We start from the raw sequence: 22419 nt of genomic DNA on the forward strand, positions 1-22419 counted from the left end.
TTATCTTCTGTGTCTGTGTTAATTGGTTTCCCTTTTCTTTGTTGAAGAGGGTCTGTGCAATCCTTCTGCCTAGTCCGCCATCTTGCCCCGCCTCAACACTTCTATTTCTTGTTAAGATAGACCACTTGCCACCTTGTATTTGTGTGGTGGCTTCCTGTGCTCTCTTCTGTTCTCATCTCTCTGTGTAGGCAAGAAGATAGTGCCCCTCATTTACTAGATGACAAAACTGGGGTCCAGAGCAGGTGAGCCCCTCAGAGTGTGCAAAGCCACCACCACAGAGGAAGCATTTGGCCTCTCAGGACCATGTGGCCTGGGGACCTTCTAGGGCTGGGTACTAGCACTGGACTAGGTTGAGGAGAACAGACCTCTGAGTGGAGAGGGTGGAATTCAAGAAATGAGGCCAAACACAGGTGTCTTAGAACTTGTAGTGTTGGAACCATGGAAAATGCTGTGAGCCTTTAAAAGTCATATACAAACATAAATATATAAATATATACATGGAGCTCTAGTGGTGCAGTGCCTAAGGCATCTGACTGCTAACCAGAAGTTTGGTGGTTCAAACCCACCAGCTTCTCTGTGGAAGGAAGACTGGGCAATCTACTTCCATAAAGATTTACCACCTTGGAAAACCAATGGGGTTCACTATGAGTTGGAATCAACTCAGTGGCAGTGAGTTTGGCTTTATGTTCAAGCTTTTAAGAAAAGATCATATAAATCAGGAAGAAGGTGATACAAACATCAGATGTAGGTGATGAAAAAGAGAAATGAGGCTGTCAATTCATCCTAACAATGTAGTATTCCTGGCTAAATGCAAATTTGAGGATGGCTCAGAAGTCCCGGGCTGCAAGTGTGCAGGTTAAATATATTGTATCTCAGATGCACTCATGTCTGGGATGAACTATAGTCTTGCACTCTCCCATTTCTTCCATGTTTTCCTTATGATGGTATTTATTTGAATTTTCAGACACATAAGAAACAGCAAATAGGATTTGGGCTCTGCTGCAGACTGGGAGGTTGTTTTGGTCAGAGGGACACCTGGTGGCTCTTGAGATAAACCACACTATCTAGCGTAGTGCCTAAGGCACTTGACTACTAACCAGAAGGCTGGTGGTTCAAACCCACCTGCCACTCCTCAGAAGGAAGGTTGGGCAATCTAATTCTGTAGTGATACTGCCTCGGAAGTCCAAGGAGGGGTCTCTATGAGTCAGGTCTGACTCACAGCACATAACAACACAACATCCTGCCATAGGACACCTCTGCGTCTGGGCCATCCACATGTAAGGGACAAGGAAGGTGAGGGGCTGCCCAGGAAGCACAGCGTCTCTGGCTTAGGAGAGCGCTGAACATTTGCATTTGGAAGGAAAGGAGAGTGGGTAAGTGGGAGCTCCATGGAGTAGGGGCTCTAGGGTCAGAGCTCAACTCAGCCAAGGCTTGGGTTCCTTATCTATGGAGCTGGGATGGTGATGCAAAGGTCTTCTGACCAGCAGAAGGACTACACGATGACTGAAAGCCCCAGGGCACACAGTAGCCTTGTGGTATTTGAACACTCTCAGTTGGTTAGACTTTGTCTGAACTTGGGAATTGGGTGCAAAGGTGCTACAGTTAACATGCTGGGCTGCTAACTGAGAGAGAGGTTGAGAATTCGAAACCACCCAGAGGCACCTAGAAGAAAGTCTTCACGATCTACTTCCAGAAAATCAGCCACTGAAAACCCCGTGGAGCACAGCTCTACTCCAACACACGTGGGGTCGCCATGAGTCAGACCACACAGGAAGGCAACTTGCTTTTGGTTTCACAAAGGGTCCATCCTCGGGGTCACTAAAGCACCTCTGTGATCAGATGGCTGGAACTTAGGGAATCGGGCCACCAAGGGGTTTTCCTTTGGGGGCCTTTATCTTTTCACATCATGTATTTTTGTACACTTATGTCTTTGCTGTAAATATTTCTTTCTTTCATATTAAGAAAAAAATTACAGCCATTTCCATTTCAAAGAAAAAAATTGTTAAATTTCCATCAATTCTTCCTTTCATTTTGGCACTTGGATGATTTTACATCTGTTTATTCATGCTTTAAAACAGAAGAAAGGTGACACTGGGATTTCACAGCATTATTTAATGTTCTCATATTCTATCCTGTAATTTCAACCGTTGTCATTGTCTTCGCACAATGGAAATGGCAGACAAGTAGACATCTCCCTCTGGAATGAGCCCAAACAATGGTGTTTATGTCCCTGCTCAAGTGGAGTTTGAAAAGGAAGAAAGAAGAGTGGCTTCATTCCTACCAGCTCCACAATACTTTCCAGCACCAAGTCAGCTTTCCCACACATCAAGAGACTCTGAAAAGGGAAACTAGAAATCAGCATGAGTTGTTGCTTCAAGTATTTATTTGTATGTGCAGCCGTTGCTTTTCTTCAACAAGAGATGCCGTTAAGAAAAAATTGTATGCAAATAAAACTTTTTTAACTCAAGAAAAATTCTACATGAATTGGGGAATCTATAGATTGATTTTTTTAAAAAGCAGAAAAAAATCCTTTCGTATCTCAAATAATCTATTTCTAAATAACATATCTGATTGGCTGAATTTGGTATGTGCTGCATTTTCTTAAAATAAAGGTCATCTTTATTAATCTTGGTTCCTTAGTAAACCAGTAGAACGAGTTAACCTGTAGCTAACCAAACCCATTGCCACCACGTGGATTGACTCACAGCGACCCTATAGCACTGAATAGAACTGTCTCAGGGTTTCCAAGGCTATAAATCTATACAGAAGCAGACTACTTCATCTTCCTCCAACAGAGCTGCTGGTGGGTTCAAACTGCTGACCTTTTGATTTATAGCCGAGTGTTCAAACACTGTGCCACCAGGACTCCTTAGAGCAATTTAGGGATCTATATTTTGACAGAGGGTAGTGGTGGTTCTGTGGTAAAATTCTTGTCTTTTATGCAGGAGACCCAAGTTTCATTCTGAGCTGGTGCACCTCATGTCCAGCCACCACCTGGCCATCGTGCAGGTTTATGCACTGCTGTGATGTTGGACAGGCTTAAGCAGAGGTTTCAGACTAAGACACACTAGGAAGAAAAGCCTGGTGAGCTACTTCCAAAAATCAGCAAGTGAAAACCTTATGGACACAATGGCGAGATCCGCAACTGATCATGGGGATGGGACAGGACAGTGTTTTTTTTTTTCAGTTGTGTAAATGGTGAGATCTGTAATGGCTATCTAGCTATATAGTCATTGTGCCACAAGATAATCACTGTAGTGCTCAACAGGGAAGTGTTGGTATCAGGATGGGCTTATAGGGAAAACCTCTCAAAATCTGATTAAGGATCCTGTCACCAGCACATCCATAGGACCCACACTTAGGGCAAAGTTCTAAAGTGGGTAGACTGTGTCAACAACTACTTCACAATCTCTATGGCCTTTAAGGGAGGAGACCCAGTGCCCCAGTTTGCCTGGATGCTTCCTGTTTGGGAAGTCGTCAGTTGTCTTGGCATAATTAAATCTTCTTTCCTCTTAACGTGTCCTGCAACAAAGATGAACCCTTTTGCACATACATTACTGCATTGTCAGTGAAGGCAAACATGGGTATATGGGTGGATAGATGGGTGAACAGGCTGAACTGGTAGGTATGTCTATGAAGTGGGGAGTATACCCAAGACCATGTATAGGGTTGGCAGACAATGATCCTATTAAGTGTATTTGTATGATCTGTAAGAATTCCCAGGTGTATAGTAGAGCTGACAAGGGGCAAGGTTGTAGTCACTTCTTGGTCACAGCCAGCTACCCAGAGTGACTGAGTAGTTGAACTGCTGGGCTTGGGACCATAGTCGCAGGGGACATCAAGCTCAATTGGCATAACATACTACACAAAACATTGTTCCACCTCCTACTTTGGCGAGTAGCGACTGGGATCTTAAAAGCTTGCTAGCAGCCATTTAGATGCAATGATGGGTCTCTCCTCGTCCAGAGCAAAGAATGAAGATAACCAAAGATTCATGGGAACAATTAGTCCTAGCGAGTGGTACACTATGAGATCCGCAGCCTATATAACTATGAGACCAGAAGAACTAGATGGTGCCCGGCTACCACTGTCATCCACTTGGAAGGGGATCTATGTAGGAGATCCTGGATAGAGAGGGAGAACAATGTGGAACTAAAAATCATTTGGAGGAAAAAGGTGGGGGGGAGCAGGTTTGCTGGTCTGATAGAGCCTGGTGGAACCACTGAGACTATGGCCCCTAGCTGCCCTTCAGGTCTGGAATTGAACCCACACCTGTGGCTTCCAGCCAAACAAAAGACAGGCATATGAGTTGAATATGAGTGTACCTGAGGTAGGTGCACTCCTTGAAGAGATCAATCTTGGGAGAAAGAAGGGCTGTTTATGCACAGGGAGACAGCTCAGGGGGCAGGAGTGCAAGAAGGGATGGACGCAGGGAAGAGGTAACTATCAGGAGGAAGTTGGAGGGGAGCTGTTACATTGGGGTAAATTGTAGTCAATGTCATGAGACAAAGTGTATGTGAACTGTTGTACAGAAAGTGAATTTGCTCTGTAAATTTTCACCCAAATTACAAAAAAAAAGTGTCCTAGACTGGGTGATGGAATCAGTCACCTCACCTTCAGGTTCAACTCACTTTAGGGCCTGCCCAGCACCCCAAGATGCCCACAGAGCTTCCCTGACAGAACGCTTGATCCAAACTTTCCTATCACCATCCCCTAACCCTCCAACCCACTGCCATAACTTGATTCCAACTCCTAGTGACACTGTAGGGCCGAGTAAAACTGCCCTATAGAGTTTCTAAGGCTGTAAATCTTTATGGAAGCAGACTGCCACATCTTTTTCCCATGGGTGGCTGGTAGGTTTGAACCACCATTTGTTAAGCAGCTGAATGCTTTAACAACTGCACCACCAGAGCTCCTTCTCATTTCTCCAGGAGTTAGAAGTTTTATTTGCAAGCAACTTTTTCTTAATGGCATCTCTTATTGAAAAAAAATCAAGGAGTGTACATACAAAGAAATGCTTTAAGCAACCACTCCTGCTGATTCTTAGTTTCCCTTTCCAGATTCCCCTGATGTGTGGGAAAGCTGACTTGGTGTTGGAATGTATTGTGGAGGTTGGTAGGAATGATTTTGACTCATGGCAACTCCATGTGTTGGAGCAGAACTAGGCTCCATAGGGTTTTCTGGGCCATAATCTTTACAGAAGCAGATGTCCGGAACTTTCTTCTATGGTGCTTTTGGGGTCCAAAAGCCAATGTTTAAGTGACTAGTCCAGCACAAACTGTACTATCCAGGAACCTCCCCTCAGGGTCAAGGAACCCAAAACAGCCCTCTGACTGAAATATGTCCATTTGAGAATAGCCTTCCTTTTGTAAGCAATGGCCTCTAAACCGGAGAAGTGCATCTAATGGCTAAGTTAGACATTTGTGTAGCCTCATGGAGCAAAACGTTTGAACAGGAGTTGCCTCTGGACTTGGCCCAGATCACCACTGACAAGGCCCAGCATCCAGGAGCAGGGTGCAACACAGCAGGGTCAGCTGGTCGGGGTGGCAGGTCTGGATGGCTCTGGCCACCCTCACATCCTCCACGGTTAAAATTCTGTCCTTTCTGCTCCCTGAAAGCAGCTGAGCAAAGACAAGACCTCACAGAACAACCAAAGGCAGATTTTTAGATGAAGAAAATGAAACTTTATTCAAAATATTGCATGAAAATATTTGAAATAGGAAATGTTCTTATCCTGCCACCAAAAAAAAAAAAAAAACCTTCTTACACTTTGAACATTTAAATGGTTGTTTTCTTTACAATTATATAAATATCTTCATATCCATATAAACATGATGTTTATGGTACTAAAAGCTTTTTCAAAAAATCAAAACAATTACATTATTTAGACAATAATTACTCTAGTTAGAAAACAAGAGACATTCCCCGAGCACATGAAAGAACAGAGAAGACACAACTGGGAGAGCTTAGTGGTAGGGAAAGAGAGCTTATAAACAATTAAAAAGCAAAACATAACAAAAGAATAAAACAACTCTGCACTTGGATTTTAGAGAATAAATCCCTGCAAACATTAAATGCAAAAATGGAAACTAACCATGCAAGGTCAATGTGAAATGTCACTCAAAGCCAACACAACACTAAATCACCCCAGTTTTGTTCTTCCAGGAGCAAGAACCTCCGTGAGGATAAAGATTTTTGCTTTGTTAGGCCTGACACCATATTGTTAGAATAAGACTCCGTATTTTTAGTTAAGATGTCATTTCTTTAAAACCTGACTTCAACCTTGTGTTATAATGAACTTACTCTCTTAAGTTACAGTTATCAGTTCCTGCTGCATTCTGTGATCTCAGATAGGGCCATCTGTGTCAATAAAGGCTCCTGGGCTGGACTTTGGGAGTGACCACCTGCACTTAGACAAATACCAACAGAGCCTCTTAAGGATTACCTGGCTGCAGGGACCTCACAGGAAACATTCCTTTCTTAATTACTCATTGTCTTATCTAACTTTTGGAAAATTGTTAGCTAATCCTGCATACATGCTATGTCCCTTTTTTCTTTAGTATAGGAACCTGTGATTGTCAGCACTGAGCAAAGTGGATGTTTTTGGAGTCACCTAGACCCTTGTCCGTCTCTCGTGGGTATACCTTCTGATTAAAACTCTCTTCTTCCTGAACGCGGTGTGAACTATTGGTTGCTCCACTCCAGCGCCAGACCCTGGTATTTTTGGGTAACATCTCTTTCTTATTCTTACCAAGCAAATGGAGTTTCAAGGTGTCAGGAGAAACAGACAAAAGGTTTTGGAGTCAACACACATGGATTCAGCTCTGTGTTCCAGTACTTGTAATGGCTGTGTGATCCTGGCAAGACAGTTACCCTCCCTGAGACTTAGTTTCCTCGCTTGAAAAATGGGGAGAATGACATCTACTTGCTATTTTGTCTTGAGGATTAGAGGTAACTTATAAAAAGTGCTTACATTCACCTGTAAAATAACTGGCACTTAAGAAATAACTTTATTTTTCATGTGTGACAAGGCCTTTATCTTAGAATTTAACCTCAAATCCCACTAGTCTACTTCCATGTGGTTTTGTCAGTTACCAATTGACTTAAGAATCCATTCTACCCCTCTGATGTCATGCAATGACAAGGAGCCACTGAGAATGAACAAACCAGGGCTGATGAAGTGACACTGGAATGGAACTAAATTTGTAAAACGTGGCTGGACCGGAATGATAAGTAGAACAGGAAAATTATGGTTCGACACCCTGCTAGAAACTTAATCTCTGTCTCAGAAAACAAGAACAGCATGCACATTGCATAGCAACATCTTGTCTAGCAGAGGTAGAAAGCTGTCTCACTGAAAGACGGCAGCCAACCAAACAGCTTTGAATGTGTGGTGCCCTGCAGTCCTGGCAATAATCCAATCTCCTACATCAGGTTCCTGAAAGGTCTTGCAATGCCTCTTCTGAGCCTCCCATTCCAATGCTCTCACCCGTAATTTTTCCCATTTTGGTTATTGTTCTAGTATACCCACATTTTACAAATTCAGGTCTCTTCCAATTTTACTGTGTCAGCCATCACTGAACTGGTCTGAACCACTTTGAAGCCCTGGAAAAAATACACTTTCCCTTTGTGGCCACCCCTTTCCTAAGGCACATGTGGAGCGGAAGGCTAACGGAGGGGACCTATGACTTACTTATCGGGCATCACTGTTTCCTCTGATATACCGATGCCAGGGCACAACTGGTTAAGTACTGTCTAGTAGGCTTTGTGGGTGACATCTACATAGACTGCAACACAGGCCACATTCCCTGCTTGTACCCTCCTCCCCCACAGGGCATCGGCTTTGAGCGCTATGAAGGACACAGCACCTAGCCCCACCAGAAGATCTGGACTCTGAGACCCTTGCTCCAATGGTCAGTACCAGCACTCTGGTCTCTGGGATGAGAAGCTGTGACTCTTTAAAGAATAGGGGCTTAAGGAAAAAGAATCTCCTTAATTTGAAGAGAACTGCAGGAAGCTCTCTGGCACAAGCTCTCTGCAGCACCTCTCTGTGGGTGAGGTCAGACTTGGGCAGGAAGTGCACAAGCTGAGTGCATTTAGAGAAATGCCTGAAAAAGCAGCAGGGACTATGAGGACATTAGTCCTGCCCCCAAGGATGACAGGGGTGGGTCAGACTCCAAGCACATAGAGGGGAGAGAAGGAAGAGACTGTGCTAGTAGAAAACAAAAGTTGTACTTGAGGTAAACTGTGGTTTCAGACATACAACGCATGTGGGCATCACCAAAAGAGCTTAATAGTTTTTCATGAGTTCTATAGAAACGCCCAGCTCAGTTTTTGGTCCTGATGAGGTTTTCCTCCTTCCACAAGTAGCCATCCAAATATTAACAGCAGAGATCTGTGAGGAGGCTGACTTTCTTCTCTCCTAAAGTCCAAGCCAGGTTTCAGACAAGTCTGTGCCAATGTCACTGTCACTGAGGCCAGGGCCCGCTTGCCCCTGCTCCAGAAGGGTCCAAGAAGGTCAGTCCTTTTCAGGCTGATGCTGGCCACACCTAGAAAGGCCACGGGCTGCAGGTAGCAGTGACCAGGGAGGGCTGAGGGTCCCCTGGCTCCGCCACCCTGATGCTGGCTGCTGGTGCAGCACTGTTGTTAGGCTAGCAGAAGTGAATGGACTAGTTCCCCAAAAGCCCTGTGTGAGCAGCCCTGCTGCTCCCGGGAGGTGCGATCCAGCCTGCATCTGTGCCTGCCTGGAGCTTTCAGATATATTGCTCCTCGTCCCTGTCGTTCAGAAGCAGAGACCACTTATCCCCAGTGTCGGCAGCCAAGGCACTGTGCCGGGACAGCCTGTCTGAGGTCAGCGAGGACAGAGACACCTGGCTGATGTAGCTGACCTGGTCCCACAGCATGGCCCGGGGGGAGTCCCACCGCCGGTCATCCATACCGATGTGCACGCTGACCTGGGACGGGGTCAGGGGCCTCATGCAGCCCTGGGCCTGCACCTCATACCGCTCCAGGTCTGGCTTCCTATAGCTGCAAAGCAAGAATGCAATAGCACCTGAGGATTTCAGATACAGGCTCTTTTGTTTGTTGTCCTCAGCCTGGTAAAGGCCTCTCACCCAAGTCTTTCAATAACATGCACTCTCAAAACCGCATTAGTTTTTAAAGGAAAAGGATATTAAACTCCTACAGTTCAAATTAAATTCACCTGATATAGGAAATTCCTACCCCAATACCTTACACATAGAATTTTTGTTCAATGAATGCATGAATAAATAGGTAAATAAATATATGCTTGTCTTTTTTAAAAAAGAAAAATGATAATATATCAGGATCTCATGCCTATTGGGTATTTACATAAACAGCTCTGAGCAGAGTCACTAGAGCAGCCCAACTGGGATGACTGTTAGGAGGTAATATATTTGCTCAGGGTGTTTATACATCATTATAAAAACATACTTGGCCCTGTATGGAGGCTGTCACTTCCGTCTTTGCCTCAGGTGAGTAGACCGGGCCATCAGCACTACAGACACCTATCCTAACCCCAGAAACCACCCCAGCAAGCCCAAACCTGCTGGTGAATGCAGAGGAGAAAGGTTTCCTGGGGATTCATTCTCCCATAAATGTCTGCATCAACATCTCTAACAAACATGCTTCTGCCCCTGGGAACTCACCATTTCAGCTGCAGGGATGAGAGCACCACAGATACGGAGGAGGCTGCCATAGCTGCTGATCCCATCCACGGCTGCAGCACCAGGCCAATGGGCATGAAGACACCTGGCCGAGGAAGGACATACCTTCACACTGCAGCCCACAGTGGGGAGCAAGGAGAAGGTCGGCAGCGAGGAGGCGTGGATCCAGCCCTCAGCTGCCCACGGGAGCACGTGAAGTATCTCAGTGACTCAGAGAGTATCAGCCACCATGACTATGAGTTCATAAGCCCTAGGTTGGAGGGGGAGGCTGCCTTGCAAAGCTAGGCAGTGGGGGCTGGGAGGTGGGCCCTGTGGAGTAGATTTTGAGTCTCTTCAGGGTTTCCACCTGCCTGACCTTCCTGAAATCCTCCACAGGTGGCATTATCCATTTCAGGAAAGCCACAGGGAGGTACAACATGAAGCAGAGCTTTGGCTGCAGAGCATGGGTGAGCTGGGGGAGCAGTGGCGGGGGAGTAGGAGAAAGTACAGGCAGCTCCTGTCCTTAACACGCTGCTGATGATCACAGTTCCTAATTTAAAGATTCTCTGACCTCAAGTCCTCATAATACCTTGTTTAAAGAGAAATGAGAGTCCAGATATGGTCAAATATCTGTGGCAGAGCTGCAAACATTCGACAGAATTAGAAGGCAAAGGTTGGGCAATCCTACTTCTGTAGTGATACTGCCTCGGAAACCCAAGGAGGGGTCGCTATGAGTCGGGGCCGACTCGACGGCATATAACAACAACAACAACAACAACAACAAGGTTCTAGGCAGGAAGTAAACCTGCCTTACTCCAGGGCCGAGAATGGAGGCAACACACTAATCACTGTGACTTGAAAAAACCCATTGCCATCAAGTAAATTCCAATTCATAGTGACCCCTCATTGAGTTTCCAAGGCTATAAACCTTTATGGAAGTAGATTGCCTCATGTTCCCACAGAGCAGTTGCTGGGTTTTGAACCACCAACCTTTCGGTTAGCAGCCAAATGTCTTACTCACTACGCCACCAGAGCTCTTTTAATCACTGGTCAGGGGACTGAGATGGAAGGTCAGGTCTAAACACCTCAGGCCTCTTTAGCCCATGTGAGAGCATTTCCTGCAGAAGTGCTGGGGCTTTTCCTCCCTGTGTCCATAAGATTCAGGGGGTGGGGAAGGCCTGGGCAGAATTCCTGTTTGAGGCCGGGCTTCTGAAAGCCAATCACTGTGCCTAGCATGTAGCAGGTACCCAGGAATGATGATTTTTTCAGATTCTACGTCTTAATGAATGGTTCCAAAGATATAGCCACAAGGAAATGAACAATCAAGTATCTTGGCCAGCTTTCTGGAGAGGACCAGAGGGGACAGTGAGGATGGGCCATGAAGGAAGAGCAGCCAGGCTGAAGACAACTGTTGCTAATCTTATTTTGTCTTCTACATACAGAAAAAAAAAAAAGTCCCCCTCTCCAATGACGTTTTTATGGGTTAGAGGCCATTATGAAAAAATTAGCACAAGTCTATATAAACTGAAACTCTTCTGCTCTGGAATTTTCTTACTTGTAGGTCTGGATCCTCTCAATAATTTATCATTTGCCTTTAGAGATGTATAAAGCAGAGGTTAAGACAAAAAACCTCACCTCTTTCTAAGAAATTTCCAGTCATTGAGGTGGGCTACTTAAGACACTCAGCAGGAACCCTGCAGAGAAGCCCACAGCTGGGGTCCAAGGTAACACTCCAGGTAAGAGCTGCCCCTACCTGCTGCAATGGGTATCCCAACCAGGTTATAAATCAAGGCCAGGACCAGGTTGATTCGTATTCTCCGGACAGTCCTCTTAGAAAGACGAATGCTAGCCACCACATCAAGTAAGTCATTCTGCAGGAGAGGAACACACTGAGTGAGGAGTCTGTCCCTCTGTCCCCTGTCCTTGCCACTCCCATAACTCAGACAGCAAGAAGGAAAGGCAGCCATGCTCACTCTGATGAGGACGACGTCGGCTGCCTCGATGGCTACATCTGTGCCTGTCCCAATGGCAATGCCCACATCTGCCCGGGCCAAGGCTGGGGAGTCGTTGACCCCATCTCCCACCATGGCGACTTTCTTCCCTTTGTTCTGGAGCTCCTGGACCTTGGCCACTTTGTGGGAAGGCAGCACCTCAGCAAAGACTTTGTTGATGCCAACCTAACAGGAAAGGAAATAGTAGTCAGATAATAAACACATCGCACTTCATGTTGGCAGAGAACAGTGAACAGAGGCAGAAATCTTTGTGTCACCTGACTCCAACCTACTCTCCTCCAAGTCCAGTCAGTATGTCTGACAGATTCGCAGTCCCAAGTTTATTCCTTGCCTCCCATCACAATGCTACTTACTGCGTGCTTAGGCCCCTCCTTTCTGGGGTTAGCAAACCAGCCTCCTTACTGGCCTCACAGTTCAAATCTGCTTCCTAATCCTGTTCTCCACACTGCTGTCCAAGCAGTCTTCCCAAAACGAATCACTTGGTTCTGTTACTCTTCTGTTCAATATCTTTCAATAGGGTTTTGGAAATGGATAGTGGTGGTCGCATAACATGGTAATTGTCATTGAATTGTATACTTAAAAATGATTAAAATGCCAAATTTTATGTTAGATCTATTTTATGAAAAAACAAAAACAAAGAAATCCTGCAACAGATTTCTAAATCCTCAGTCTGCCTCTCGAGTCCCTCTTGACCTGGTCTCTGGCTGTCTCTGGCTGCAGGCTTTATGGCTCTGGCTGCCTCCACACTCAACTGTATCCATTCCACTCCCTGCCCCTCTCAACTTGTGGTGTTACTTTATACCTCCCTTGCTGTTCATACTGCCCGCCCTGTCTGCAGGAAGCTCACTTCTCTTTTCCCTGTCCCTTCCCTTCTACATCCAACTGTCTCCTGACTCAAGCACCCCTGCTCTGGGAAGCCTTCACTGGCCCTGCCAGCCAGGAAAGGGGATTGGGGGAATGATCTTGGGGGTGCCCACAGAGTCAGTGCACATGTCTGTTGAAGCACTAAGCCTAAGTTTTACACCCAGCCACCTCCCCATTGATGGCAAGCTCCCTGACAGCTGGTTCACTCCTCACTCCCCTCTAAATCCCTGGTGTCAGGCAGTGCTAGTCTGCCTTGTTGGATATTTTAACCAGGAAGGGAGCTACCTAACAAGTCCATCACTAGGAAAGGCCATGTAAAACAGAGGTACTACTGTTTCCCTCATAAGAAGCAATTACTTTTCAAAACACACAGTTTTGCACACATGGTTTTTTGGGGATGGGTACAATTTTCAGGAACTTACACTGCAGACACAACTGTACAGAAATCAGATAGCCAAGCAGCAGAGCTGTCCTCATGGCCTAAATTCAAAAGCAAGGGCCCTGGAGAATGGCCCAAGATTGAGTCACTTACCTGCTACACACATGGAAGAAGAGAGAAACTTGCAAAACACCTCTTTACCATAAAGGTGAGAAAGCTTTTTATTTTAACCCTCAAATCCTAATCTCTTTTTTCATCTAAAAACTAGGAAATAGTTAGAGAAAGCTGGAATTGCTTTTCGCAGAGATGTGTGCAGGCCAGGCATTAATCACGGCACCCAGGCCCAAGGCATCTTTGCCAGCAGCAACACTGTGGTGTGTGATGGCTGTGTGGCTCAGAGCAGAACAGAGTAAATGGAGAGAAAAGCCATTCGACGAGAAAAATGCTGAAGAAGGCTGAGTGGTGGTGCACTGTGAGCATGAAATATTTCTCTCTCTAACTGCTCCTGTGAGCTTGCAATAGTTCATCATCTTAAAAGGGAAGCCGTTCTTGGGCCACTCCTGCGTGTACCTGGGTGGCAATGGCTCGGGCTGTCTTCCGGTTGTCCCCCGTGATGAGAACCACATCCACACCCATGCTCTTCAGTGTATGCACAGCCAGCGCTGCCTCCTGCTTGACCGCATCTGCGATGGCAATCATCCCACAGAGGACACCTAGGAGAGGACCACCACCATTACAGGTAAATGACCACAGGTATGCTGCAGCCATTAAGGTCACACAACATTTCATGACTTGGAAAATTTCTCTTAATGTAACAATAAACACAAAAATAAAAACATCAAATTATGTATTATAGTCCTTATTGTATTTTTTTTTTATTTTTAGTTTTTTAATTACATACATTTATAGATGCATACAAAAGTCTACAAGGAATAACGAAATATTAACAATAGAATTGTGAGTGGTTTCATTTTTCTATTTATAATTCTCTGAACACATTTTCTTCAGGGAATATCTATTACTTTGCAGAGTGCCTGGCTCATAACAACTCAATACATGTTTGCTATTAAAATATGATAAATATAACAAATGTTACTTAAAAAGTCAGGAATATCCAAACTAGAAAATCAATCCTTTCTTTCTGTCTCTTTCATAGAAAACACTTTTGTAGATTTTTTTTTTCTTTTAATGAATCTTTGATACTAAAACAGGCAAGTTTTCAGGGACTGATGAAGGAACAGAAACAAAGGGAGGATAAATGAGGTATCAAAGGGCATGAGTCCTTTACAGGCAGACTCCTGTGGACCAGTTGAGAAGGCAGTGAGTTTACAAGGATTTAGGAGAAGGCATAGCAATGGGAACAGGAAAAAACAAACATGAGACAGAAATGGGAGAAGAAAACTTACTTAGCTAAAGCATTCAAAATGCAGCCCCACAAATTACTATTTAAGCATAAAGTTTTACTTCTATTAGCAGAAACAGTATTAACAAAGGAAAGAGTCTAACCTCTCTGCAATGTTGCAAAGAATCTCATTTTTAAAGGCATCCTGCAGTTAAACCTTTGGGAGCGAGTCCCTGGTTTGCCTGCTGGGTGTTAGTACATGATATTCTCTTAAAGCGCCCTATCTCTCAGAATGGACCAAGCAACGAAGCATGAGAAGGATGACTTTGTACTGCCACCTGGGCAGAAGCCAAGGATAATGGAGGGGACTGTGATAATTCTAAGAGTAAGACCAAGACCAGAGCAGAACTGCTCTGGGAGTAAAGACAGAGATGGCAAGAAAGGGCTTCAAGACTGAGAATAAAGGGGAAAAGATGGTAAGACAACCTTCTGGAAGAGACAACTAAAATTAACAGAGACAGGCCTGAGCAGAGAGGCATGTACCATCGATAGCCACCAAGACAGCTGTCTGTCCCTTCATTTCGTGGTCCGTCATCGCATCACTGACGTCACTGGTTATGGTTAAGCCATTGCGCCTCATCCACTCACGGTTTCCAATCAGTACAGAGAAGGTCTCAGGGGCTGCATCTGCTCAAAAGAGAGTGTGGTTATTCCCAAATGTTGTTGTTGTTTGCCGTCGAGTCGGCCCCGACTCATAGCGACCCCTCCTTGGGTTTCCAAGGCAGTATCACTATGGAAGTAGGATTGCCCAACCTTCCTTCCGAGGAGTGGCTGGTGGGTTTGAACCGCCAGCCTTCTGGTGAGCAGTCAAGTGCCTTAGGCACTATGCTACCAGAGCTCCTTATTCCCAAATAGTCCTATTTAATTATGAGGAAGAACTAAAAACTATGAGATCTTTTTAACAGCAAAATATGTGTTTATAATTCTGAAAAAAAATTACAGCCTAGTAAGTGCCTGCTAGAACACCATTCCTAAAGGCTCAGAAAAAAAAAGTACAGAAACTTCTGGCAAGATGGCAGAATAGGTAGAAAAGCTACCAAGGAAATGAGGAACAAATTGAAACAGATAGAGAGGATAATCCTGGAACCCTGAGCTTCAGAGGGAAGGATAAAGAAGTAGATTAAAACACCAGCTACTAGAAGAAACTGAATGAAAACAGCTAATAAGGAGACAAAAGGAGCTGTGGACTACTGGCTTGCCTGATGGCATAGCCATTTTGAGTATTTGCAAGTGGCAATCTGACCCAGGCAGCAACCTGATAAAGAAAAAAAGGAAAACCAAAAACTCCACAAGGAAGAACAAAGAGAAAAACAAACCAAAACCAAAACCAGTATCTAGGGATGAAGGAAAAGAGGAGAGAGCTGGGCAACCACACTGGTGACTGATGACCAGAAAGGTATGATGTTCCCCTGGTGCCCCACACCCTCCTGGTATGGCCACCCCCACCCCCACCCCCTTCTGGATCAGCAGGAATTCCATTCTGGACCAGGTGCCCTGCTACCAGCTGCCTTCTGAGCAGGTAGGAACTGGTCCCAGGATTAGGTGCCATACTCTTAACCATCTTTTGGGCCAGCAGGAACTTTTGCTGGGACCAGGCACCCTACAATAAGTCCCCTTTTGAGACAATAGGAACTTTTTCTGGAAGCAGGGGCACTGTGCCCAGCTGCCTTTTGGGATAGGAGGAACTTTTTAAGAGATGAGAAGCCCTGTTCCCAATTGCTTTTTGATCTAGCATAAAATCTTTCTGGAACCAGGCGCCTTGTTCCTTAGGCCAGCAGGAACTTGCCTGGGATCAGGGGCCCTGTTGCCAGTTGTCTTCTAGGTAGGCAGGAATTAGTAACAAGACCAGGTGCCCTGCTTCCTGCCACATGCTTGGCCAGCAAGAACACAGCTCAGGTGCCCTGCCCCCCAGTTTGTTTTTTTTTTTAACTGTTTTTTCTTCTATTTTTTTTTCTCTTTCCATTCAATGGTTCTTGTTTTTTCCCTTTTCCCTAGTTTCCTTCTTTCCTCCTTTTCTTTTTCTCTTTTCATTCTTCCCATCCCTTGTTTTTCTTTTTGTATTTCTCTTATTTTTTCTTTACTATTTTTTTCCCTCATGTTCTCTTCTCTTTCCTCCCTCCCCAGGTACATTTTTTCTTTTTCTTTGTCCCTGTTTTGTGTTATTCTCTTCTTTTACCATTTATTGTTTTTCCTTTTTGTGGTAGTTATTGCTTGTTTACTGTTTGTATTTTTTTTATTTGTCCTGTTTTTATTTGGGGGGGGGTATTTGGTTTTTTTTTTTTTTTGTCCCACCTGGGGGAGACAGAAACCATGCCTACAAGACCCAACCATATCTGCCCCTGCTGCAGCCCCACCCACTGGGTGAGAGTCACCTGCTTCTGCACCAGTTGATTAATGACATGGCAGCCAATATTAGCCCAAACCACCCTCAACTGCTCTACATGAACAACTAACAGAGATTTGTGCACATATTCTCATCTTCTGTCACATACATCAGGAGATAGGTTGTGAGTGTCTAAGTGTAGCAAACAGAGTAGCACACCAGCCTTGCTCAAAACAAAATAAGGAAAAAAGAAAAAAAAAAAAACCCTAGGCCAATCACTTCACCATTATATCACCAATTAAATATAAATACAATGATATCACAATGTCTCAGAGAACTGGCAATCCCAGTTCACATAAAGAAGCAAGATAAAATAGTACAAACAAGGGACCAGAATATAGAGCTAGAAAACCTCACTGAGGAAGAAATGGCATTGGAATTACCTGATAAGAAACTCAAAACAATTTATATTTAGGCACCTTCAATGGATGGAGAGACAGATCAAAGAAAACACTGACAAAACCAAGGAAAACACTAACAAAATTAAGGAAAAACAGAGACAAAACTCTAACAATTCAAGAAAACAATACTAAACAAACTGACAAAAATGAATGAAAAATTAGAAACCTTACAAAAACAACAAACAGAAATCCAGAAGATTAATACTAAGATTTAAGAACAGAATCAAATCAATGGAATACAGAATTAGTAAGACTGAAGACAAAGCTCTCAATACTACTTTGTTGAAGGAAAAGCAAAAAAAAAAAAGATTTTAAAAAATGAAGAAAGCATAAGACTCATGTGGGACACCATCAAAAGGAATAACATACATGTGATTGGACTTTCAGAACAGGAAGAGAATAATAAAACCACAGAGAAAATTGTTGAAGGTTTATTGGAAGAATACTTTCCTAATATAACGGAAGATGAGAAGATCTGCATTCACGAAGTTCAAAGAACCCTAAACAGGATAGATCTTAAAAGAAAATTATCCAGATGTATCATAATCAAACTTCCTAAAACCAAATACAAAGAAAGAATTCAGGAAGCAGAACAGGGGAAAAAAAAGAAAACCTACAAAGGGCAACCAGTAAGACTAAGCTCTGATCTCTTGGCAGAACCACACTGGTGAGAAGGCAGTGAGATAACTTTTGCAAAAACTTGAAACAAAGAATTGTCACCAAGATTTATATAACCAGCAAAACTGACCCTCAAATATGATGGCAAAATTAGGGGACTTCCAGATAAACAGAAATTAAGGGAATTTGTGAAAACCAGACTAACCTTACAAGACATGCTAAAGGGAGTCCTTTGGACAAAGAACCAACAATAGTATACAACAACTGATGATTAACACACATGACAACATAACTCAGAAACCAACCCAGATATAGAAGTATCCAAAGTAGAGTAAACTTGTAAGATTGTAAACAGGTAGCCAGAGACATCAAGCAATGAGTGAAGACAACTACAAACCAGAAAGAGAGAATAAATAGTGTAGGTACAGAACTTCCCAATGGAAAGGATGTCAAGATTATTTTGAGACAGAACCAACAGTTTTAATCTTGAGAAGAAAATAAAGAAATCACAGGGCAACCTCAAAGAAAATTATTACCATTCTCATCAAAATAAAAAAGAAGAGAGGCACAAATTTTTAGCAAATACTAAAACAATACCAATGAAGGAAATGATTTAAAAAAAATCCATAAACAAAATGAAATCAGCACAGAAAATTATATAGAACAAAAATATCAGCAACATCACCAAAAAACACATAACAAAATGATAGCAATAAATTCATACTAAATGCATCAATCAAGAGATAGGGAGATGCTGAATAGATTAGGAAACATGACCCATCAGCATGCTGTCTACAAGAGGCACACACTTCAGACACAAAGACAAAAATAGACTAAAATTCAAAGGTTGGAAGAAAATCATATCAAGCAAATGGCAAGTAAACAAAAGCAGGAGTGGCAATATTAACTTCTGATAAAATAGACTTTAAGACAAAAACTACCACAAGAGACAAGGAAGCACATTATATAATAATTAAAGGATCAAACTTACAAGAAGATACAACCATAATAAATATCTATGCACCCAATGAAAGAGCCCTAAAATACATAAATCAGACTTTAATAGAATTGAAAAGAGAGACAGATGACTCCACAGCAAAGGTGGGAGCTTTAATACATCATTTTCAATGCAGTATCCTTCACTGAAGAAAACTCAACAAAAATACAGAAGAACTGAACAACACAAACAACTTGACTTTATAGACATATACAGAGCACTTCCCTCAACAACAGTACAATATACATTCTTTTCCAGCACACATGGAACATTCTCCAGGATAGACCATATATCAGGACACAGAGCAAGCCTCAATAAAATTAAAAACATCAAAATACTGCAAAGTATCTTTTCAGTTCATAATGCTATAAAATTAGAAATCACCAATAGGAAGATCAAGGAGAAAAAAGCAAACACATGGAATCTGAATAATGCTCTTCCCTTAAAATCTACTAGGTAACAGAAGAAATAACAAATGAAATTTAAAAATTACTTGAATAATCAAGAATGAAATCACAACATACCAGAATCTTTGGGACACAGCAAAAGCAGTAATCAGAGGGCATAGCAATAAATGCACACATCAAAAAAAGAAGAGCCAAAATCAACACCTTAACCCAACATTTCCAACAATTAGAAAAAGAACAGCAAAAATAGCCTACAGTCAACAGAAATATAAAATAAAATAAAATAAAGATTTGAGCAGAAATAAATGAAACAGATAACAATGAAATCAACATAACTACAAGTTGGTTCTTTGAAGAGATTATTAAAATTGACAAGCCACTGCCAAATTTAAAAAAGGAAAAGAAGATGATGCAAATAACATGAATAGGAAAGGAATGGGCAATGTCACAACACAACCAACTGAAATAAAAAGGATAGTATCTGGATACTAGTGCCTGAGGCATTTGAGTGCTAACCAGAAGGCTGGCGGTTCAAAGCCACCAGCCACTCCTCGGAAGGAAGATCGGGCAATCTATTTCCATAAAGATACCGCCTCGAAAACCCAAGGAGGGACTGCTATGAGTCAAATCAACTTGACAGCAGTGAGTTTGGTTTTTGGTTTGGATTGAAGAACCATAGCTCAACAAATCTGAAAACCTAGAAGAAATGGACAGAAACACACTACCTACCTAAATTAACACAGACTGTGGTAGAAAATTTAAACATACTCATAACAAAAGAAGAAACTGAATAGGTCACATACACACACACACACACACACAATTACCAACAACAAAAAAGTCATAGCCCAGATGACTCCACTGGAGAATTCTATATGAAACAGAGAAGAACTGACACCAATCCTATTCAAACTATTCTAGAACACAGATGGAATCCTCCCAAATTCATTTTACGAAACAGTAATAACCATGATACCAAAACCAGGCAAAGACATCACTAAAAGGAAAAACTACAGACCAGTATCCCTCATGAATACAGATGCAGAAGTCTTCAACAAAATCCTAGCCAACAGACTCTGACAACATATCAAAAAACAAAATCATTTTGACCAAGTGGGATTCATACCAGGTATGCAAGGATAGTTCAACATCAGAAAAACAATCAATGTAATCGATCACATAAATAAAATAGAGAAGAACCACATGATCATATCAATTGATGCAGAAAATGCATTTGATGAAATCCAATACTCATTCCTAATTAAAAAAAAAAAAAAACTTTCAGCAAAACCGGAATAGACCAATAGCCAACATTACTCTAAATGGAGAGAGACTGAGTATGTGAATATAAACCAGACAAGGATGTCCTCTATGACCACTTCTTTTTGACATTTTATTGGAAGTCCTAGCCAGGGCAATAAGGCAAAAAAGGGAGCAAAAAGACATCCAAATTGGTAAGGAAGAAGTAAAATTATCCCTATGTGCAGATGATATGATCCTATATATTGAAAATCCCAGACACTCAGCGAGAAAACTAATGGAACTAATTTTTTGCTCTGTAAACTTTCACCCAAATCACAATTAAAAAAAAAAAAAAAAAGTACAAGTAATGTATAGAACATGTGGGTGTTAATGGTGCATTAAGAGGTATATAGTAAATACCTGAAAATGCTACAAACATGTTAAAGTAATGTTGTATCTTTATTCACCTTGAGAAGCATCAGCTGATTGTTTTCTTACAGGGATTAGAAGCAGTTAGTTATTTGCCTATCACCAAAAGCAAGTGTTGACAAGTTTAATTACTGCTTGCATAGATGACACAAGGTGAATTAGTCAATCATCAGTCTACTTGTATGAGATCCCTGGGTTTGCACTTAACTGCTAACATAAAGGTTGGTGGTATGAGTCCACCCAGAGGCATCCTGGAAGATGAGCCTGATCTACTTCTGAAAAATCAGCCACTGAAAACGTTTTGGAGTACTGTTCTACTCTGTCACACATGGGGTCGCCATGCGTTCAAAGTGACTTGACAGCAACTGACAAGAGCAGCTACTACTTACATGAAATATTTAAAATAAAATGTTTTAAAAATAGTCAAGTGTGTCCTGTCTCATCTGTGTGTTGCTCACTGAGGTGCTGCTGCATGGACCAGTCCCTGGAAGTGCTAATGGAAGGTCACTCCAGAGCTTTACCCTGCTGCCAGGTACCAGGCAGTGATCCAAATCAAGACTTACTACTTAGAGAAAACACTAGATGGAGTTCTGGGGGGTTTTCCTCTTTCACACCATTGCCAGTAAGCTATCTTTGGCATAAGAAAGGCTATATTCCAAAGCAGCTGACACTCTGAGCAGTGTCACTTTTTGGTCTGGTGGATAGTTTCTGCCTGCTCACTCTCATGCTGGCTTTGAACGTATCACATGTCCCATCAGAGTCCCCACATGAGAGGGAAACAGGAAGAACAAATGTAGAGTTCCCACTTGCCAAATTTTGTAGCATATGAGAAGCAAGATAAGTTTGGGCTAAGAAATAGAAGAACCAAGGTTATGGCTCATATAAGCAATACTCAATGATTTTAAGCAGCATACCACTTCTGCCTCCCCTTAGCATCAAAGTGTAAATGAAAGAACACAGAGAAACTGTGGCACTCCTGGGTAAGGCAGGCGAGCGGCACACCAGCTCCGAGCCCACTTGCTCCTCAGGGGGGGAGTCGTGCTACATGGCTCTCTGTGGTGTGGCCTCCTTCCCTCCCAGGCAGACCCAACCACCAACTGATCCAGCAGCAGAGACAAAGGCCAGCATTACCTTTCTCAGTGGGCATGCTGCCAACACCACTCAGGTGCCCAGTCTGCTCACTTGGGTCCAGGATGCCATCCATGCTGCTGACCTTACAGCCAATTCCACAGCCTGGGACTGACTGGAAGTCCGTGCAGTACCCCAAGGTTTCTGCTCCAAGTTCCTATAAAGGAAGGGAGAGAAGAAACAGAATAGAGAGGGAGGCAGGTCAGAGACAAGGGGACAAGGGCAGGTGAGAGAGAAGTACAAGCCAGAAATTAAGAGAAAATGGAGGGAAGAAAAGTAGAACCAAGAGGAAAGGTTAAGAGATTGTCTGTTAACTCAGCAGTTATTTTTCTCTCATCTGATACGGATATTACACTTATTAAATTGAATGAGATTAAACAGCCTAAACCCTCTCCCTTGGTGGATGGCCAGACAGGTTACATACTAAAAGGAGGTAGGTAAATCATATCAAAGACCTCTAGTTAAAGGAGCATACAGATGCTAAACAGGAAA

At 43.0% G+C, this 22419-nt stretch overlaps 1 protein-coding gene across 1 annotated transcript in view; it reads right to left on the reverse strand.

Annotated features, from left to right (window-relative positions):
• Nucleotides 1–8753: 8753 nt before the first annotated feature.
• The window catches only part of ATP7B (ATPase copper transporting beta), a 116767-nt gene continuing 103101 nt past the window's right edge, over nt 8754–22419 (reverse strand). Inside the window, exons 15-21 of the mRNA XM_007945229.1 lie at nt 21931–22084; nt 14806–14949; nt 13491–13633; nt 11639–11842; nt 11419–11536; nt 9669–9771; nt 8754–9027 (exon numbers count right to left, since the gene is read on the reverse strand). Coding sequence (XP_007943420.1) covers nt 8754–9027; nt 9669–9771; nt 11419–11536; nt 11639–11842; nt 13491–13633; nt 14806–14949; nt 21931–22084 — 1140 coding nt within the window. The remainder of the gene's footprint in view (nt 9028–9668; nt 9772–11418; nt 11537–11638; nt 11843–13490; nt 13634–14805; nt 14950–21930; nt 22085–22419) is intronic.

Source organism: Orycteropus afer, unplaced genomic scaffold, assembly GCF_000298275.1.
Source record: "Orycteropus afer afer isolate SDZICR_OR568_19922 unplaced genomic scaffold, OryAfe1.0 scaffold00134, whole genome shotgun sequence".
Classification (NCBI taxonomy): domain Eukaryota; kingdom Metazoa; phylum Chordata; class Mammalia; order Tubulidentata; family Orycteropodidae; genus Orycteropus; species Orycteropus afer.